General features: G+C 36.8%; 2 protein-coding genes across 2 annotated transcripts; one reads left to right on the plus strand and one right to left on the minus strand.

Moving 5' to 3' along the window:
* The first annotated feature begins 4096 nt into the window (after positions 1-4096).
* LOC139952561 (uncharacterized) lies at positions 4097-8787 on the plus strand. The gene is made up of 4 exons (XM_071951733.1): positions 4097-4290; positions 4713-4844; positions 8127-8283; positions 8649-8787. The coding sequence occupies exons 1-4, from the start codon at positions 4104-4106 to the stop codon at positions 8734-8736; spliced, it is 564 nt and encodes a 187-aa protein (XP_071807834.1). The 5' UTR covers positions 4097-4103; the 3' UTR covers positions 8737-8787.
* On the minus strand, positions 8606-15343 carry LOC139952560 (ADP-ribosylation factor-related protein 1-like). The gene is made up of 8 exons (XM_071951732.1): positions 15251-15343; positions 14395-14503; positions 13888-13975; positions 13058-13140; positions 12290-12371; positions 10713-10783; positions 10258-10358; positions 8606-9747 (listed from the first exon to the last, which is right to left on the minus strand). The coding sequence occupies exons 2-8, from the start codon at positions 14485-14487 to the stop codon at positions 9657-9659; spliced, it is 609 nt and encodes a 202-aa protein (XP_071807833.1). The 5' UTR covers positions 14488-14503; positions 15251-15343; the 3' UTR covers positions 8606-9656.
* Between the last annotated feature and the right edge of the window lie 2138 nt (positions 15344-17481).

Below are 17481 nucleotides of genomic sequence, written 5' to 3' on the forward strand. Positions count from 1 at the left end.
GGTTTATTTTTATGTTTCAATAGACCTTTCTTTTGTTGATAAACAAACCGCCTTGGTTGACATGGTCGGCCGAATGTTAGTAAAACACTAAATCTTAAAAACAGATGTTTTAACCAAATTCAACATTTTCTGCAAATTTTTCAATTAAACAAAATACCTCTCATGATAAGTTGCTTTGTTTTAAACAAAATCAACAAATTTTGTTACATTGTTACCAAAAATAGCGATCTATTCTTGATGTGCACTTATGGCTTTCCATAGTTTTCCAATCTGGGTTGGCAAAAACTCGGGCTGAGGCGTTGCAAAAGAAAGGTCTATAAGAAGACACCAGTACGGATGGCTGTCATTTAGCTCACTTTTTAATGATTCTAGGCTCACGAGTGATGTATGCGGTTTCCTTGCAAGTATGTATCCATGATACACGAACCTGTATATCTTGTTTATTTTTAAAGTATGACGTCAGCCTTAACATTAAACCACTCAATGATGTCACGAGACATTGTTGTTATTATTGTCAACAGTCCGTTTGTATTATGTTTTGTACCCGATTTCGTTAATTACTACGTAATTTACTGTGACAGCAAAGTAAATGAGAAACCCAATCCATAATATGTTCTACAGCACACCTTGGTCCAAAAACAAGAAAATTACTTCTTCTTTTTTTTCTTTTTTTAGGGTTTTAAGCCTAAATTGAAGTAAATTTTTATGAAGTTTTCACGTCACAGCAACCTAAATGTCAACTAACCCCCTACAAAATATCCACTGTGGAATGGTCTTATTTCGTTTCACACCCGGTGTTACACGCTGGCCTTGCTGCAGTATAGCCTTTTGTTCAAGGCGTTCGTGGCATACACAGCAGAGCGACTAGAACGGGAGACCACGCAAGTCGAGTGGCGATCGCGTGCGTAGTCTCCAATTCCAGTCACTTGGATCGCGGCTCTCAAAAGACACGAAGGCCTCGGCAAAATGTTAGCTGGGGTGCTTACAATGTTGTTCATAATGCAAGCTAGAAAGTATTACTATCCTCTTACACATCCTTCATGCAAATATTAAAGGAACACGTTGCCTTGGATCGGACGAGTTGGTCTATAAAAAAGCATTTGTAACCGTTTGTTATAAAATGCTCATGTTTGAAAGATGTTTTAAAAGTAGAAAACCATAATCCACAATGATTTGCCTCGAAATTGCGTGGTTTTCCTTTTACTTTGCGAACTAACACGGTCGGCCATTTATGGGAGGCAAAAATTTGGCTCACACAAATGGCGGACTGTGTTATCCGACGATGTAAAAGGAAAACCGTGTAATTTTGAGGCATGTTTGTGTGGATCATTGTATTCTACTTTTTCAACATCTTTCTAACCATATTATGCATTTTATACCAAACGGTTACAAACGCTTTTCAAAGACCAACTCGACCGATCCAAGGCAACGTGTTCCTTTAAGCAAAATGAGCTTTGAAATGAACAGCACCACAGCCATCGATCTCAGACAAAGGAGATGAAGACAGCCAGAGAAAGGACAATTGCAACAAACAAACAAACCTTGGAGTTGTATACAGGTCCTGACAATCGAACCTTTGGTACCGATCAGTCAAGTAACAACAAAATCAAAGTAGCTTAAGGCATTGACACCTTTTGTAATAATTGTCAAAGACCAATATTCTAACTTGAATCCCAACATTTGTTATGCCTAAAATAACAATTTTATGAAAATTTTGACTCAATTGGTCATCGAAGTTACAAGACAATAATGAAAGAACAAACACCCTTGGTGTACAAATGGTTTCAGATGGCCTATAAAAGGATTCAGACCTGAAGCCTTACCTCTTCTTCACTTACCTCTTTCTAACAAACTCAAAAGGAGCCGTTTCTCACAGTGTTGTATACTATCAACAGCTCTCCATTGCTCGTTTACCAAGTATGTTTTGGTTTTAATTAATTATTTGAGTATTTGACTAATTGCCAATAGTGTCCCGTGCCTTTAAAAGCAGTGGACACTATTGGTAATTACTCAAAATAATTATTAGCATAAAACCTTACTTGGTAACGAGTAATGGGGAGAGATTGATGGTATAAAACATTGTGGGAAACGGCTCTCTCTGAAGTGACGCAGTTTTCGAGACAGAAGTAATTTTCCGCAAATTTGATTTCGAGACCTCAGATTTCGTGTGACAAGGTGTTTTTTTCTTTCATTTTTACCTCGCAACTTCGACGACCAATTGAGCTCAAATTTTCCCAGGTTTGTTAATTATGCATACTTTGAGATACACCAAGTGAGAAGACTAGTCTTTGACAATAGTGTTCAGGGTCTTTACGATTGAAAAAGTAAACCAAGTTTTGTTTTTCTTGTATATGAATGATTTTTAGCACCCAGGCCACAGCGTCATTATTCCAAAATTATTATCAATAGTAACTGTATTGAAAAATATCAGTTATACCTCTACAGCATTTGATAAAACTGAACGTAAGTTACAAATAAATATTTACCAGTAAAGTTTCGGACTTCCCTGTCATGCTCAGCTGCAATCACACTTGGTGCAAGCAATGCACCAAGGAACATAAGTACACATACGGGTTGGATGCGAGACAATAAACTGCGTGCGTTTATCGACAAGATGGATTGATTTTGTTTAACCGCCTGTGCTGTGTTCAAAACAATGAGACTTTTATGTATTATGGGAAACCAACTTATAATAGTTACATAAACAACCATTACAATTGGTGAACCACGTGTTATAATAGGAGTAATCCTAAGCCACGCCCATCATTTAGGAACAAAGACCCGAGAATGAACATTTTTCGAGGGAACAAAATATAAATACCAATCTCTTTTTTTTTTAAGAGAGTATAATTTAAGTTGAGGGGCTATTTATGCTCATTATCGATAATCGGTACATAAAAATGTAATGGACTAACAGCTCAAGAGAACATAAACTTTAAATCCATCAATAAGCGACCGTAATTATAGTCTTGTAAATATTTGTAATATTTTGATCCGCACACAATACTGGAACGGATTAACATTTTAACATTTTAACATTATTTTTAACTAACGAAATAACAAATTTAAAGGCAGTGGACACTATTGGTAATTGTCAAAGTCTAGCCTTCACAGTTGGTGTATCTCAACATATGCATAAAATAAGAAACCTGTGAAAATTTGAGCTCAATTGGTCGTCAAACTTGCGAGACAATAATGACAGAAAAAACACCATTGTCACACGAAGTTGTGTGCGTTTAGATGGTTGATTTCGAGACCTCAAGTTCTAAACTTGAGGTCTCGAAATCAAATTCGTGGAAAATTACTTCTTTCTCGAAAACTATGGCACTTCAGAGGGAGCCGTTTCTCACAATGTTTTATACCATCAACCTCTCCCCATTACTTGTCACCAAGAAAGATTTTATGCCAATAATTATTTTGAGTAGTTACCAATACTGTCCACTGCCTTTAAATACAGACTGCTGTCATTTAAAAAGAAAATTCCCAATTTCATATGAGCATGGGTCATGCTTAAGAACTTATTGTCTCTTTCTGAAAGGGTTTCGACTTAAGATGTTGAGTTCCCATGATGTATCTAAGATTGCGATGTTCAACTTTACGTGACACATTCATTTCTTTTACAAATAACTGTGATTAAATGTCGTATACATTATAATTGAACCTGTATTATAAAACATATTTACCAAAGAATAACATAAACATGGTAATTGTATATCTGTCTTGATATCATGAGATAGGTATCATGAGGTGTAGTGGTTCAGGTCTCCATCTGCTTGTTCTTTTCTTTTTCAATTAAAAGTTGTTCACAGTATACGAAGTGATGTAAAATGGTTCAAATATTGTGCGCAGCTTAAAAAATTAAAAAATAATTATATAGATTGCTACAATTATGATCAGCTAATTGGGGGATTTGTATTTTAAATCCAAGTCCATCATAACAAATCCTAATGAACAAATTCAAGATGGTGGGCAATAAAAAGCTCATTTAAAAAGCTCATTTTAAAGTCCAGGCTCCCATGTGACGTCACGGATCACATGACGTGATGCAAGTATATTAAGAAGAGATACCAATGTCACTGTCGTTCCTACGCTGGTCAAAACCGATGCACGTGCAGTCACATTCACAGATGAATCCAAAACAATCGTTTTCTACAACACGATCAAAAGCACGTAACAAGAACAATATGGCTCTCGTCAACCTCGTGCCCATGCTTCTGTTGCTTGGTGTGATATGTAAATCAAGTGGAGATGCAGCTGAATATCAGAGGGAACGAGCAAGTGATCTTCAAGGTGAATACGAGTACTCACTGCAGTCTTATCGTTTGTATACATTTAAGGACACGTAGAATGTTAAACTATTTCTGTGACGTCACTCTATTGATGAGAGTGTAGATTATTTTTTGCAAACTGATGCCGACATTACGTTTTAAACAATGTATTTTACATGACATTTTCTTGTCAAACTATTGGTCAGCCGTTTATTTTTGTTTGTTTGATATAGTTTAAATATTTATTTATTTTTATTTAGATTTGAATAAAGAAACATTGACCAGAGCGGGATTTGCACCAACGAGAATGCGGATTAACTTGCCGGCGATCCACCAGCTTAACTCTAAGTTAGGTGGCGGTCTTCTTGTGTGTTTATTCTAAGTTCCACCTAATAATGTGATGAACGCAATGTTACAGACATCATTATTTTGTTGGCATTTCAGAAAAGATCGTGTCCGTTTTTGACCGATTTCTTCATGCGAGTTACAAGGGTGACATGGATGCCGTATCGGCCGTAGTTCATCCGGATGGTCAACTACTAATGGACGGTTTGCCACCTATTTCTACAGAACAAGGTAGGCCCTTTCACACCAGAGCAATTTCACAAGGGTCCCCTGCTAAATTGTAGCATGGTTGTAAATTTTTACAAAATATACCTCCTCTGGTAAGACAACATTTTTGTTTATAGTGTTCAATGTCCCTTGTCTGATCTTGAGCAATTTTGCTTAAAGACACTGGACACTATTGGTACTTGTCAAAGACCAGTCTTCTCACTTGGTGTATCTCATCATGTACATAAAATAACAAACCTGTGAAAGTTTAAACTCAATCGGTCGTCGAAGTTGCGAGATAATAATGAAAGAAAAAACTACCCTTGTCACACAAAGTTGTGTGCGTTTAGATGGTTGATTTCGAGACCTCAAGTTTTAAATCTGAGGTCTCGAAATCAAATTCGTGGAAAATTACTTCTTTCTCAAAAACTATGGCACTTCAGAGGGAGCCGTTTCTCACAATGTTTTATACCATCAACCTCTCCCATTACTCGTCACCAAGAAAGGTTTTATGCTAATAATTATTTTGAGTAATTACCAATAGTGTCCACTGCCTTTAAAAAATTGCAAGTCAGAGATACGTTTTACAATTTTCTGAATGTCTAATTTATACCAACAAGTAATATTACAATTCATGTTAGCGAGTTTAATATATGGTTATGCCTATATCAGGCAAAACTTCAATAGCGGTTTTACCCAACACTGATGTTAGCAATGTATAGAAGGCCTACACAGCACTTTCAGAATGGATATTACAGTCGGTTGGGATTCGAACCCACGACCTTTGCAAATGGTGCAACCCAGCAAACGTATTGGCCCTGTTACTGGCGAAAACAGACCGAGAGATGCGTGATGTTTCGGTCCACAAGAGGGTTGGCCAAGTACAATTGACATAACTCACCCAGTACAGGCCCAATAACATTCATGCCGGCATCGATGATGGGTCAATAACGTTCATGCCGAGGCTGGCACTTCTGTATTGCGCCATTACAATATTCCATCGGCCCAATTGGCCAGATAAATAATTATTACATCATTGTAATTAAAACATATCAAAAAAGCTCGTCAAAAAAAAACCTTCACATTTTTGGGGAGTAATAATTAATAGCAAAAAGATCCCAACAAATTACGCTACTTTTTCAGTTTTAAAAATGTGTCGCAATCTTAAGCCATATCTTAACTTGACACTGCTTTGACACCCTCCCTTGAAATTTGCATATTATGACCAACATCGGTTCAGTGCCGGCCCAATGGTGCGCCGCTACAAAACCGGTATTGGCCCAGAGAAGGTTTTCTATTCCATTTTGCCAAAATGGTGTGCCGCTAAAAAAAAAAAAAAAAAAAAAAAAAAAAACAGAAGGCCTATTGGCCCAGAAAAGGAATTAGGACGGATGCAAATAATTGAAACTGACGGTACCGGCATTTTGAGAAACCGACAACTTATTAGCCTATTAGTTAATTTTTATTTCGTGCATTTTTAGAGTTTTGTTTTTAATTAAGTTATTTATTACTGATGTTTTCTTAATTTTTATTTTATTTTTTATATATCATGGACAAATACACTTTATTAGTATATATTTTTTAATTAGTTTAATTTATTTAATATCCTTTTTTTCATTTTTAGGGTAATAATCCGTTTTATTATTTTATCCTAATGCGATTGCCACACTCCCCATCACACTGGTGAACTGTACAGAGTGCTTTTTCTTGTTTTTCTTCTTCTTTCTTTTCTTTTTCTTTTTTGACTAACCAGTTGTTGGCATTGTGAACCAGAGTACACATTATTGGCTTTTAAGCGGCCCCAGTACAGTTGCCACAACTCACCCAGTGCTGGCCCAATCGTTCGTGCCGATGCTGGGCCAATAACGTTCATGCAGATGCTAGCACTTCAGTATTTGGCCATAACAGTATGTCACTATTGGCCCAGAATTGGCCAGCTACTGGCCAGATAAATTATCAATTGTTATCAAAACATACAAAAGGCTTTCTAGTCAAGAAATATCTACAAACTTTGGGGGGGGGGGGGTAATTAATAGCAAAAATATCTCGCAAATTACGTTACGGGCGGACACACACACTTGCTTTATGCAGCAGCGTCCGGGCGGACACGATTGCATATGCAAAGCCGTCCGGCGGACATTATTGCATATGCAATAATGTCTTCAGGATAGTATTGCATAGAGGACAAAAGTATTACATGCGACACCGGCCCAATGGTGCTGCGCTACAAAACCAGTATTGGCCAAGAAAAAGGCTTTCTATACCAGAGTTGCCAAAATGGTGTGCCGCTAAAAAAAAAAAAAAAACAGAAGGCCTATTGGCCCAGAAAAGGAATTAGGACGGATGCAAATAATTGAAACTGACGGTACCGGCATTTTGAGAAACCGAAAACTTAGCCTATTAATTTATTTTTATTTCATGCATTTTTAAAATTTGCTTTTAATTAATTTATTCATTGCTGCTGTTTTCTTTATGTATTTCTTGTTTTTATTTCATGGACAACTACACTTTATTATGATGTATTTTTGTATTGCAAATTGTAACTAATTAGTTTAATTTCTTTAATATCCTTTTTTTTTTTTCATTTTTAGTGTAATAATCTGTTTTCTTATTTTGTCCTAATGCGATGGCGACACTCCCCATTGCATTAGTTAAAAGAACCGTACAGAGTTGTTTCTTTCTTTTTTTTGTTTACCTGTTGTTGGCAGTGCCACCCAGAATACACACTAATTAAGCGGCCCGGTACAGTTGCCACACCTCACGGGCCCAGTAACGTTCATGCCGTTGCTGGCACTTCTGTATTGGGCCAATGTGGCATGCCACTATTTCAAAATTTGGCCCAGAATTGGCCCAGTTAATGCCAAAAATGGTGCGTCACTACATACAGGGGATGAAGAACAATACTTTTCGGTTGACCCATATATACACCAGTGTGTGTTAGCACTGTAATACACGTACTCAGTATTCTTCCGTAGCTCGGTGAAAAATATTTCTGTTTAAAAATAAGATGTGTTTCTAATTTATTATATTTGTTTTTTACCCATACACCGATGTGTGTTAGCACTGTATACTCAGTAATTTCCCCCGAGTCCTGTGAAAAAAAAAATAACACAGGCATGTTTCTCGGGTGAGATTCGAACCCACGACCCTTGCACTTAGTGTCTTACCAACTGTGACATTTTTAAAGTACTGAGTACACAGTGCTAACACACATCGGTGTATGGGTAAAACCATAATTAATATTCTTTATCCTCATCAATGCAAATTTAACATCTCTTATGTTTGTTATTTACAAATCTACGGCAGGGGAAAAAATGGTTGTTCATCTCATATTTGAGGGAGTCACTCGTGTCGAGAATACTTATAACGAGATTCGGGCCATGGACAAAGATGCAGAGTATGTGTTCATCAGTCTCCATTTTGATTTTTACAACAAATTGGATGAAAATGTTATGGATGGAAGGTAAGCTTGCCGTCTTTCTAAATCGAATTCTGGCGTGAACTCTTGAGGTCGCCCTTTACATAAATTGGTATTATCTCGTTTTTTTATGCAATAGACATTCCTATTGTTGATACTAGCCGCGCTGGTTGACCAAATGTTGGCAACACTTTTAATCGTGTTAATATATTTTGATACTCACACCGTATGGACTGTAAAGGGGGATATCAGTCCCTTTTCGACCCAGAAGTAGGTGGCAACTGCCCCTGGGGGAAAAAGTTTATTGTACCCCACACCTTGAAGAGACAGATAAAAACAAACAGAGAAAGTGCCGACTATAACTTAATACATTGGTCTAAAAGCTATTTATTTATTTGGTTTGTTTACAGTGGGTTGTTCATCTTCAGGAACACTTCAGATGGATACAAGTTTTACTTGACGATGTTCAACAAACATGGCCAGTCAACAGCTGAATAATGTACCTTGCGATCATGTGTTTATACCCTCTATTAATAGTAGGGTGTAGCACACACCCACCATATCATTCCTTCTCTAATGTAACATTTGTAATTTAAATTACTTAGGATCTGACAAAAAACACAATGTCCACAGATCTACACCAAACTTACATAGATTGAAGATAATGATAGTAGAAAGCTTTCCTGAAAATATTACTTGCTGAGGTGCTGTACTTTTTGAGAAATGAGTAAAACAATGTCATGAAAATAATTTTCGTCTCACTGATCATGATATGAAAATTATTAAAGCATGTAAAAACGTATTTTCATGACATTGTTCAAGAATTTCTCAAACACAACAGCACCTCAGCATCTAATATTTTAAGGTACGTATTCTACTATCATTATCTTCAAACGGTGTAATTTTAATGTATATCTGTGGACATTGTATTCACAGAAGTTTACCCCAAAATGTCACACCAATGCCAACTACGATCAAATTGATTTACCATATAACCATATTGACAGAACAATTTGTGTTTCTCAAATCACTAAAGATTGACCACTGGCATTTGACTCGTCTGGTGCATCTGGTCTTTAAATCCTTAACACAATTGTATTGCCATGCTTTGAAGCCGCGATACCAAACTTCTTATTTACGACCTCAGCTGACTTTATGCTCTGCAACCTCCTTCCCAGTGGTGTACGATCTCGATCATCATAACCCCGGAAGTGTATCGTCATAAATATAATTTTGTAATTGACTGGTCTGATGCCTCTGTTCTCTAAACCCATAAACATTTAAAATTGTGGTAGCATGTTATGAAGCTATGGTACAAGACTTATTGTTGACCAGCCAGTTGACTTCCTGAGTTTAGGTGTGTACTTCGAAGCTCTCACCTTTTAAAGGGTTAAGTTTGAGATCTTGACCCTTTGACCTCAGCTGATTTCTTTAGTATGTGGTGGTCTCCGATAAGAGTTTCGTTGGACGCATTCAACTAGCCAATCAATGCCTTCGTTTACTCCTTGGCTGCAAATACAAAATAATTCTAAGAATTATCTTAAAAAAGACTGTTTTACCCATCTTCTATTCATCTTGATGTTAAACCAAGCATAGTTGAAAGTAAATTAAAAGCATTTAAAAACCAGAATAAGACTCCAAGTTAAGTTTGTTTGTGATTCCCTTTCACAAAATGTGTCTGCATTAATTCAGGTTCATACTTCATGCGAATGCGATGAAAATTTTGGCGTCACAGCTCAGTTTTCACTGTGAATGTTTCGCTGGTGTTCAGCACATCTCTACTCCGCGGTAGTAGAATATAGAAAGACAGCTCTCTAAAGAACAAAATCTACCTGGCAAGTAGATACACGCATGGTGTAACTGCAATCCTCACCATGCGATGCCTTAAATCATATACACATCTAAATTTTCTGAACTGTTTGTTGAGAATTTGTGACATCAAACTTGCATCGCATTCGCAGGAAGTATGAACCAGGAATTGAGTTTTTAAGAAACCTGATTCCTTTCTACACAACTCACCCTGTGAGCGCAGACACTGGCTGTATATGACAATCTCTCTTTCCAATACTTCTTGAACTTTGATTAAATTCTGCCTTGATTTCAGACATGTTCAACACATCCTGTTCAAACAAACATAAGAATCTGATAATAGTAGTAACAAGTTTTTTTATATAGCGCATTTTACAATGATATACGAATGCACTTTAATACACTAGTGCCCAGGGCCCAATTTCATAGAGCTGCTAAGCACAAAAATTTGCTTAGCATGACATTTCTTCCTTGATAAAAACCGGATTACCAACCAAATTTCCACCTGAGTTTCAGGATAAGCAAACAACAGCTGAATACCATAAACAAGCAATATGCACAAATGGAAATTTGGTTGGTAATAAATTTAATCCATATGCCACAGGTTTAAGTCCTGATCTGGTCACTTATTCTCTGTTCAACCAAAAGTCTTATAAGACGCTCACCTGTAAGTCTTGTTTATTGGCAAGTACAAGTAAAGGCACACCATCAAGAGCTTCACTTGATAGCATCATGTCTGGAAGAAAGCAAATCAAAAGTATTAGTATAAACTATTTTGCAAACAAATCGTTAATAGCCTGAGACTTCAACCCGAGCAGAGTCTTTCTAAAAGGCTAAAATGACAACACAACAATACATGTTCATGTGTGTTGAGTTGTCATTTAGCCTTCGAGAAAGACTCTGCTAGGGTCAAAACGTCAGGCCATGACCTATTTTTTGAAACTATACCATAGGTTCTTTTAGTTCTATTTTGCAACAGCTTTAGTTTTATTTTCTCATAACTTATAAACCATTTTTGCAACAAGTACTTATTACTAATTATGAGACCTTCTTAAATGCAATGAAATTGAAATTTTAAAAAGTCTGTACTTAGAAAACAAACAATCATTGTTTTTGATTGCTTTCAGAAATCAACATCCCCAACTAGGCCTATAGCTTATGCTTAAAAGGTATAAAGAATAAACAATTAAAAGACCTGATAAAAATGTATAGGCCTACAACTTAGAAAATATCATCAATATACATGAAAAATAAAGAAATTACTTTTAAACTGAAAAGGTATCACAAAAATCTCATGTCAGTAATGTATACTCAATATTAAAAATGACGGATGAAATTTAGAAGACAAAACAATCAACACATTTTGCAGCTAAATGATGGCAATCTTGGTAGATTTCATACTCAAGTCATATTAGTATTGTACATTCAATATGCAAAATTACGGAAGAAATTCACTTTAAATATCATCAAGTCTGTGGAGCAAACACAGTCATGTCGTAATCAAACTAAAAGACAATACAATCAATAAATATTGCAGCTAAGAATGGCAATATTGGTAGATTTCAATAACGATGTTATGTTAGTATTGTACATTCAATATGCAAAAAATACAGAAGAAATTCAGTTTAAATATCATCATGCTTGTGAAGCAAACACAGTCATGTTATAATAAAAATGAGAAGACAATACAATCATCAAATATGGCAATATGGGTAGATTTCATTTTCAAGTCAACAAAGTAGCAGTTATACAACTGCATAAAAATTAAAATGTATACAAATGTATAACAGAAAACACAGCAGAATTATCAATTTTCAAGTAAAAAACAATAGATCCAAGCAAAGAAGGCTACAGAAAAAAATGGCACTGAAATATTTCATAAATAGCAGACATTCAAATGGAAATATCACAGTTATTCTAAAATGTCAATCAGTCACATTGTAGCATAGAAATACATAGACAATATTTGAAATACACAGAATATGGTAATCACAAAAGCAAAGATTTAAACTTCAGGGGAATAATTTCCTGTAAAAGATAAAAGAAAAAAAAAAGAAAAGGGTTAGCTCTTCTATGAGGAAAATGTTAACTTGTATTGAAACGTTGAAACAGGCACCACAGCAAAAGCACACAACACCATGGCAATTACTCTGGGGACCATGGGTTACTTCAAGGTCTGCAAGAGTAACATAGTGAGGCTCTGTAGTGTTTAGTGTTTACGATAAGTGTTTAATATACTTACCAAATGCTAGCCTTGACTCTGTTAATCTCTCCTTATCCGATGAATCCACAACATAGATCAGTCCATGAGATTCTGCGTAATACTGCAGACAATTAGAGAAAAGGGGAATATCAAGGATGAGAATAGGGTTTTTCATTCTGTAAACTTCTTGAAGAAATATAAACTTGTACGGATAGAGTACACAGATACAAAAATGTTGATGAAGTAAGGATTTGGTGAGGCTTGTGGTACTACCATTTGTAAATCTCTTTAGAGTAGTGTTGGAAAAGTACCAGTGGTTGACAACTAAATGTTTCAATCAGAATGCTCTGATCTGTTATTCCTCAGAACAATCGGAGTATACTGATTGAAACGTTGAGTTGTCAACCACTGGTTCTTTTCAGAACCAATACAACTCAAAAGAGATTTACAAACCTTACCAGATTATACTCCCAACAAGCAAGGTTTCAGGCCTTACAAAGTAATTTGCTGGTTTATTTGTATAATCGATTAAACAATACACCACCTGCATTTGGACTGCCTTCTCGTCACCAGACAGACTCGGTTGTTTAGAGGAATATAAGAATAAAGATTTTATAGCGCCCAAAATGCAAGATGGAGAACTGGAAGCCTCACCCTCTATTATGTGGGAATGTAAATGCACAGCGCCATTCCAGCAAGCAAATGTTTTGTTATCATCTATAGTGATGGTCATTGTGTGCACTAATCTAGTGTTGCATCAAAAGAGCTGCTTACTAGAATGGCTTCCAGTGAATGGATCCTTCTTACCTTATCCCATAATGCTTGTAGCTCTTCCTGTCCTCCAAGATCCCAAAACATCAAACGTATCCGACCAGTGTCGATCTTCCCAACTATTAAGAACAAAAAAAAAAATGGTTTTACTCTACGTGTCTTAAGTCTAGCTTATTCTTAAAGGCGTTTCAATGCCATTGGGGCATTGATAAAAATCCAACAGTTTGTCTGCATGTGTCATGAACTCAAAGTGTTCCAAATTGACAATGGTAAAATCAACCAACTCAGCATTCTCCAGAAGACGATCAGAGCATACTGATCGAAACGTCGAGTTAATTCAACGGTTCTTTTCAAAACCACCCCCAACTCATTTAAAGATTGTTATTACATGGTGTTACCGCAAACTCTTCTGTATCTTATTTCCACCATGCAAAGTTTCAAATCCTACTCAACCAACTCTTATTTGAACAACACAGCTCAGTTGGTAGAGTACAGGTACATTAACAAAATAATGAACAGCAAAGTAACTGTAATTGAGCTGCGAGTAATGGAAGGGGTCAACACAGGTTGGCTCATCGGTTTCTTTCCCTGCTTTTCACCTCTGTGGACCCAGATTCATATCGCACCTCAGACCAGAGCATTGCATGAGTTGTCAGCTCCTACCTAATTGTTTGGGTTTTCCCAATGGGGATATCCTCCCACATCTAAAACTGATAATTTCTTCTTGTTTTGAAGCATTGCATGGTGAGGTAATGGTATATCAAATATATATTCTTCTTGTTTCCTCTTCATCCCATTATTAGTGCTAATTGTGCCGTTAAATGTGTGAACAAATAAATGAATAAACGACTGTTAGGCCTACTTACTATTGAGGCCAACTGTAGTTGTGACTTTATCCAGTGGCAAGCCTTTGTAGTTTTTGTTGAATTGCATCTGTGTTGTTTCAAGGAAAGTCTGCAAGGTGAAATTTCAAAACACTATTCGTAAGTCATACATCAAACAATTAAATGGAACAATGATCAGTCATATTTTGTACGGAAATTAATTTTACTGGCACACAGTTGCTAAAGCCACGTTGGCATTAGATTAATATCTAACCGTAACCATACATAAAATTCCAATAAGTAAATTTTACCGATGTCCGCACTTATTTGACATAGGACTAATAAGGTAAACAAACTGAGAAACTGGTGATATAAACTGACTGACTAATTAGAAGCACACGAGGGCGCTATGCCAGTGACCTTGAACAGGATGTGACAAAATGCATGACCTAGCTTGTAAACAATTTGAATGAATTAAAGACTTTCATTGGATTCTTATTACTTACAAAATTTTGCCGTTCACAACTTTGCACAAATCCTTGAACTTACCGATTTTCCAGCATTGTCAAGTCCAAGGATCAGCACAAAATATTCATCTCTTCTAAACATGTACTGCCACAATCCATACAGTAAGCTGAACATGGTGAACAATTGCGATCTGAAATACAATTATACATCAAAATAGGTTGTTAGTGATTAAACTATTAGAGAGACTCTACTAGGGTCGAAACGTTAGGCCATTAACTATTTTTGTGCGATTGTATTATTATTATTAATAAATAACCAGTATACTAGTGTTAGTAATACTATAGGCCTAATTATTAATATTATTTATAATGTAAATGAGGCATAAGGTTTATCGCAATTCAGAAACGCGATGCATTGTGGGAAGGAATATGGGGCGCACGCAAAACCTATACCTTTGTGTGGGCTCAACAGCGCCCTCTCTTGATATTTTGCTAATCGCAATAAACCTTATCATTATGAGATATCCCTTTTTAAGTTTTTGAAAAATGAGTGAAAAGGTAGAGTAGAGTAGAGGTCGATTGGTGGCGAGGTGTGGAAAATTGAAAATTATCCCAGCAGGCTCTCCCTGCCACCCTTTTTTGGGGGTAGAATATTACATCCGTGGCTCTCCTCACCACACCCCCTACCCTGTTCGTTGTCCCTGTTCAGTTGCACTAGAAATTCTAGTAGAATGACATGCTGGTTTTTCCTCCATTTGTTTAGTCCATGCATGGGATGAACCACCATGACCACCAGTGAGTGCAATTCGCACGTTTTTGTTTTGTTAGAACAGGGCTACTAGAAGTTCAATTTAAGGCCACATTCGGGCTCAACTCTCAACCTACTTAGAAACAAGCCAATCTCATACAATTTATTCAATTCAAGATTTTTTAATTACCTTTAAAGTTGAAGCAAATAATCTCCAAATTGTGAAGATACACGGCCACAACACAACAAACGACGAACAGCTTGAAGTTTAGCGCGCCCTCTTGTGAGTTAACTCGAGTGTCGGAAAGCTCACTCTATGGAACGCCAAACAGGCAAATAATCAGATCAACACATCGATCGGTGTTTTGCATTGATCAATAGAAAAAAGAGCTATTGAATAAACACAGATTGGTGGAAAAGACCGATCGGTTGAAACTGCGACTATTTTTGCCAGGAGTCACGGACCTTTGTCGCGAGAGTAGTAAAATCACGTGAGAGCATACCACACATCACGTAAGGGCATACCTCGACAAACGTTTAAATCTAGGAAAGAAACTGATAATCCAACATGATCCATGTGATTATAAGTACGATTTGTTTAATTAGTGGGGATTTTCCACATCGCAACAGCAAGCTCAAAATATTAAAAACCGACTTCATATTTGTATTATTATTATTATTTTCTAATTACAGATTAGCCTTAACGCTAATGAGCAAAAGAGAGATTCGTTATTTCGCCATAGCTCAAGTTTCTGGACATTGCCACATACGCCCCTGCATTGCCTAGAATAATTCAGATGAGATGTTTCCTATAAAAAGGGATTGACAACTAAGACTAAGATCAAAACCAAACCTGTGCTGGTGAATGTTTAATCTGTACGTTGCAGAGTAAAACAGATTATTTTAAGTATACCAAAATACTCGTTTTTCAAGTCAAGTAACAAAAACAAGATGTTTTTCGGCAACTTCGTGCGGCTGCTTCTGTTGCTAGGTGTGATAGGCCTATGTGAATCCAGTGTGGTTGCAACTGAGAATACGAAGAAACAAGCAAGTGATGATCTTCGAAGTGAGTATGAGTTTTAACTAAAGAATATTCAATTTAATTAAGTACAAAGCCTTTCATCGTTTGTATAACTTTTTTGGACATTCCGAAATTTTGGACTCAATATTGGTCATCAAAGCAGGAAGAGAAAATGAAAGAAAAAACACCCTTGTTGCACAAATTTGTGTGTTTTCATGCATGCCTGAAGTTTTTTGAGTGAGAAATACCTCTTTCTCAAAAACTACGTTACTTCGGAGGGAGCCGTTTCTCATGATGTTTTATACCATCAACAACTCTCCAAGAGCTTACAATTATTATTTTGAGTGATTACCAATAGTGTCCAGTGCCTGAATTGAGTGAAGTTTCTAACACCAAAGTAGCCAGCATGGGAAGGCGGCTTGCCAACCTTCCTCCATACTCTAGGCCTCATATCGGTGTGCATATCACGGGGTGGGGGGGGGGGGTTTGGAACATACCAGAACACCGAGCAGGACCCGAAACGATACACAAAATAAACATGACAATTTTTTGGCTCCTCAGAAACCATTCTGTCTGTTGTGGACCAGCAAGTTCAGTACTGTGAAAACGACGACACGGACGCCCTTATGACGCTAGTGGACCCAGAGATCACAATAGTGATGGATGGATACCCACTTTTAAGTGGATTTGAAGGTAAAGCTTACTTTAATTCATATGAAGAAGCCAATTAGCAGGCATTTTATGCTTCGTTTTTGAAAGGACAAGGGTACCAATGCATTTTCTCTTTGGTAAAGGGTACCCTATGAGGAAATTTCTAAGGACACCAAGGACACCAGCGCCTTCATCGCTTTCATTGCCACCGAAAAGTATCAGGGCTGATAGTGTTAATTAAAAGATTCATTGGATATTATTATGCATTTTGATTTGTCGAAGACTGTCACGTGGTTGATGTGATAAAAGACTTCGTTTGAGGGAATTCTGGCACCAGAGCTTCTGTCCCAGATAGATGGGTCGAACGAGGTCGAGTTCAAACAGGGTGATGATATCCGAGATGAATTAGTGCGTTCGCCGTGGGGAGGACAGAATCTCCTGCCACAATTGCTCTGTGATGAAAATGACCCAAAACAAGCAAACTGTTAAGTTTTCTACGACCATTTATTGGGCGGGGAACTATCAAATCAACTGTTTTCTTTGTGTGTATTGTCCGTTTTATTTTGGCAATTTTTTTTATTATAGCATTCATCACAAAACAAGTGGTTTTCCAAAAAAATGCTATTTTGGTGATCACGTCCACATAATAAACTTTCAGTCAATGTGTCCTAACATTTTTTTTTACGAAGGAGCAAAAGTTATGTTTGAAGCCCTACCTGAGACGGCTTCTCACATCGAAAATACATACA

The sequence above is a fragment of the Asterias amurensis genome, chromosome 20 (genome assembly GCF_032118995.1).
Source record: "Asterias amurensis chromosome 20, ASM3211899v1".
NCBI classification, from domain to species: Eukaryota; Metazoa; Echinodermata; class Asteroidea; order Forcipulatida; family Asteriidae; genus Asterias; species Asterias amurensis.

Excerpts from the sequence above, each read along its gene's own strand:
- LOC139952561 (XM_071951733.1), top strand. The coding sequence starts at position 4,104 with ATGCACGTGCAGTCACATTCACAGATGAATCCAAAACAATCGTTTTCT. Across the intron at positions 4,291-4,712 it reads ACGAGCAAGTGATCTTCAAG|AAAAGATCGTGTCCGTTTTT; the intron begins GTGAATACGAGT and ends TTGGCATTTCAG. Across the intron at positions 4,845-8,126 it reads ACCTATTTCTACAGAACAAG|GGGAAAAAATGGTTGTTCAT; the intron begins GTAGGCCCTTTC and ends AATCTACGGCAG.
- LOC139952560 (XM_071951732.1), bottom strand. The coding sequence starts at position 14,487 with ATGTTCAGCTTACTGTATGGATTGTGGCAGTACATGTTTAGAAGAGAT. Across the intron at positions 13,141-13,887 it reads AACTACAGTTGGCCTCAATA|TTGGGAAGATCGACACTGGT; the intron begins GTAAGTAGGCCT and ends TGTTCTTAATAG. Across the intron at positions 12,372-13,057 it reads TACAAGCATTATGGGATAAG|TATTACGCAGAATCTCATGG; the intron begins GTAAGAAGGATC and ends AATTGTCTGCAG.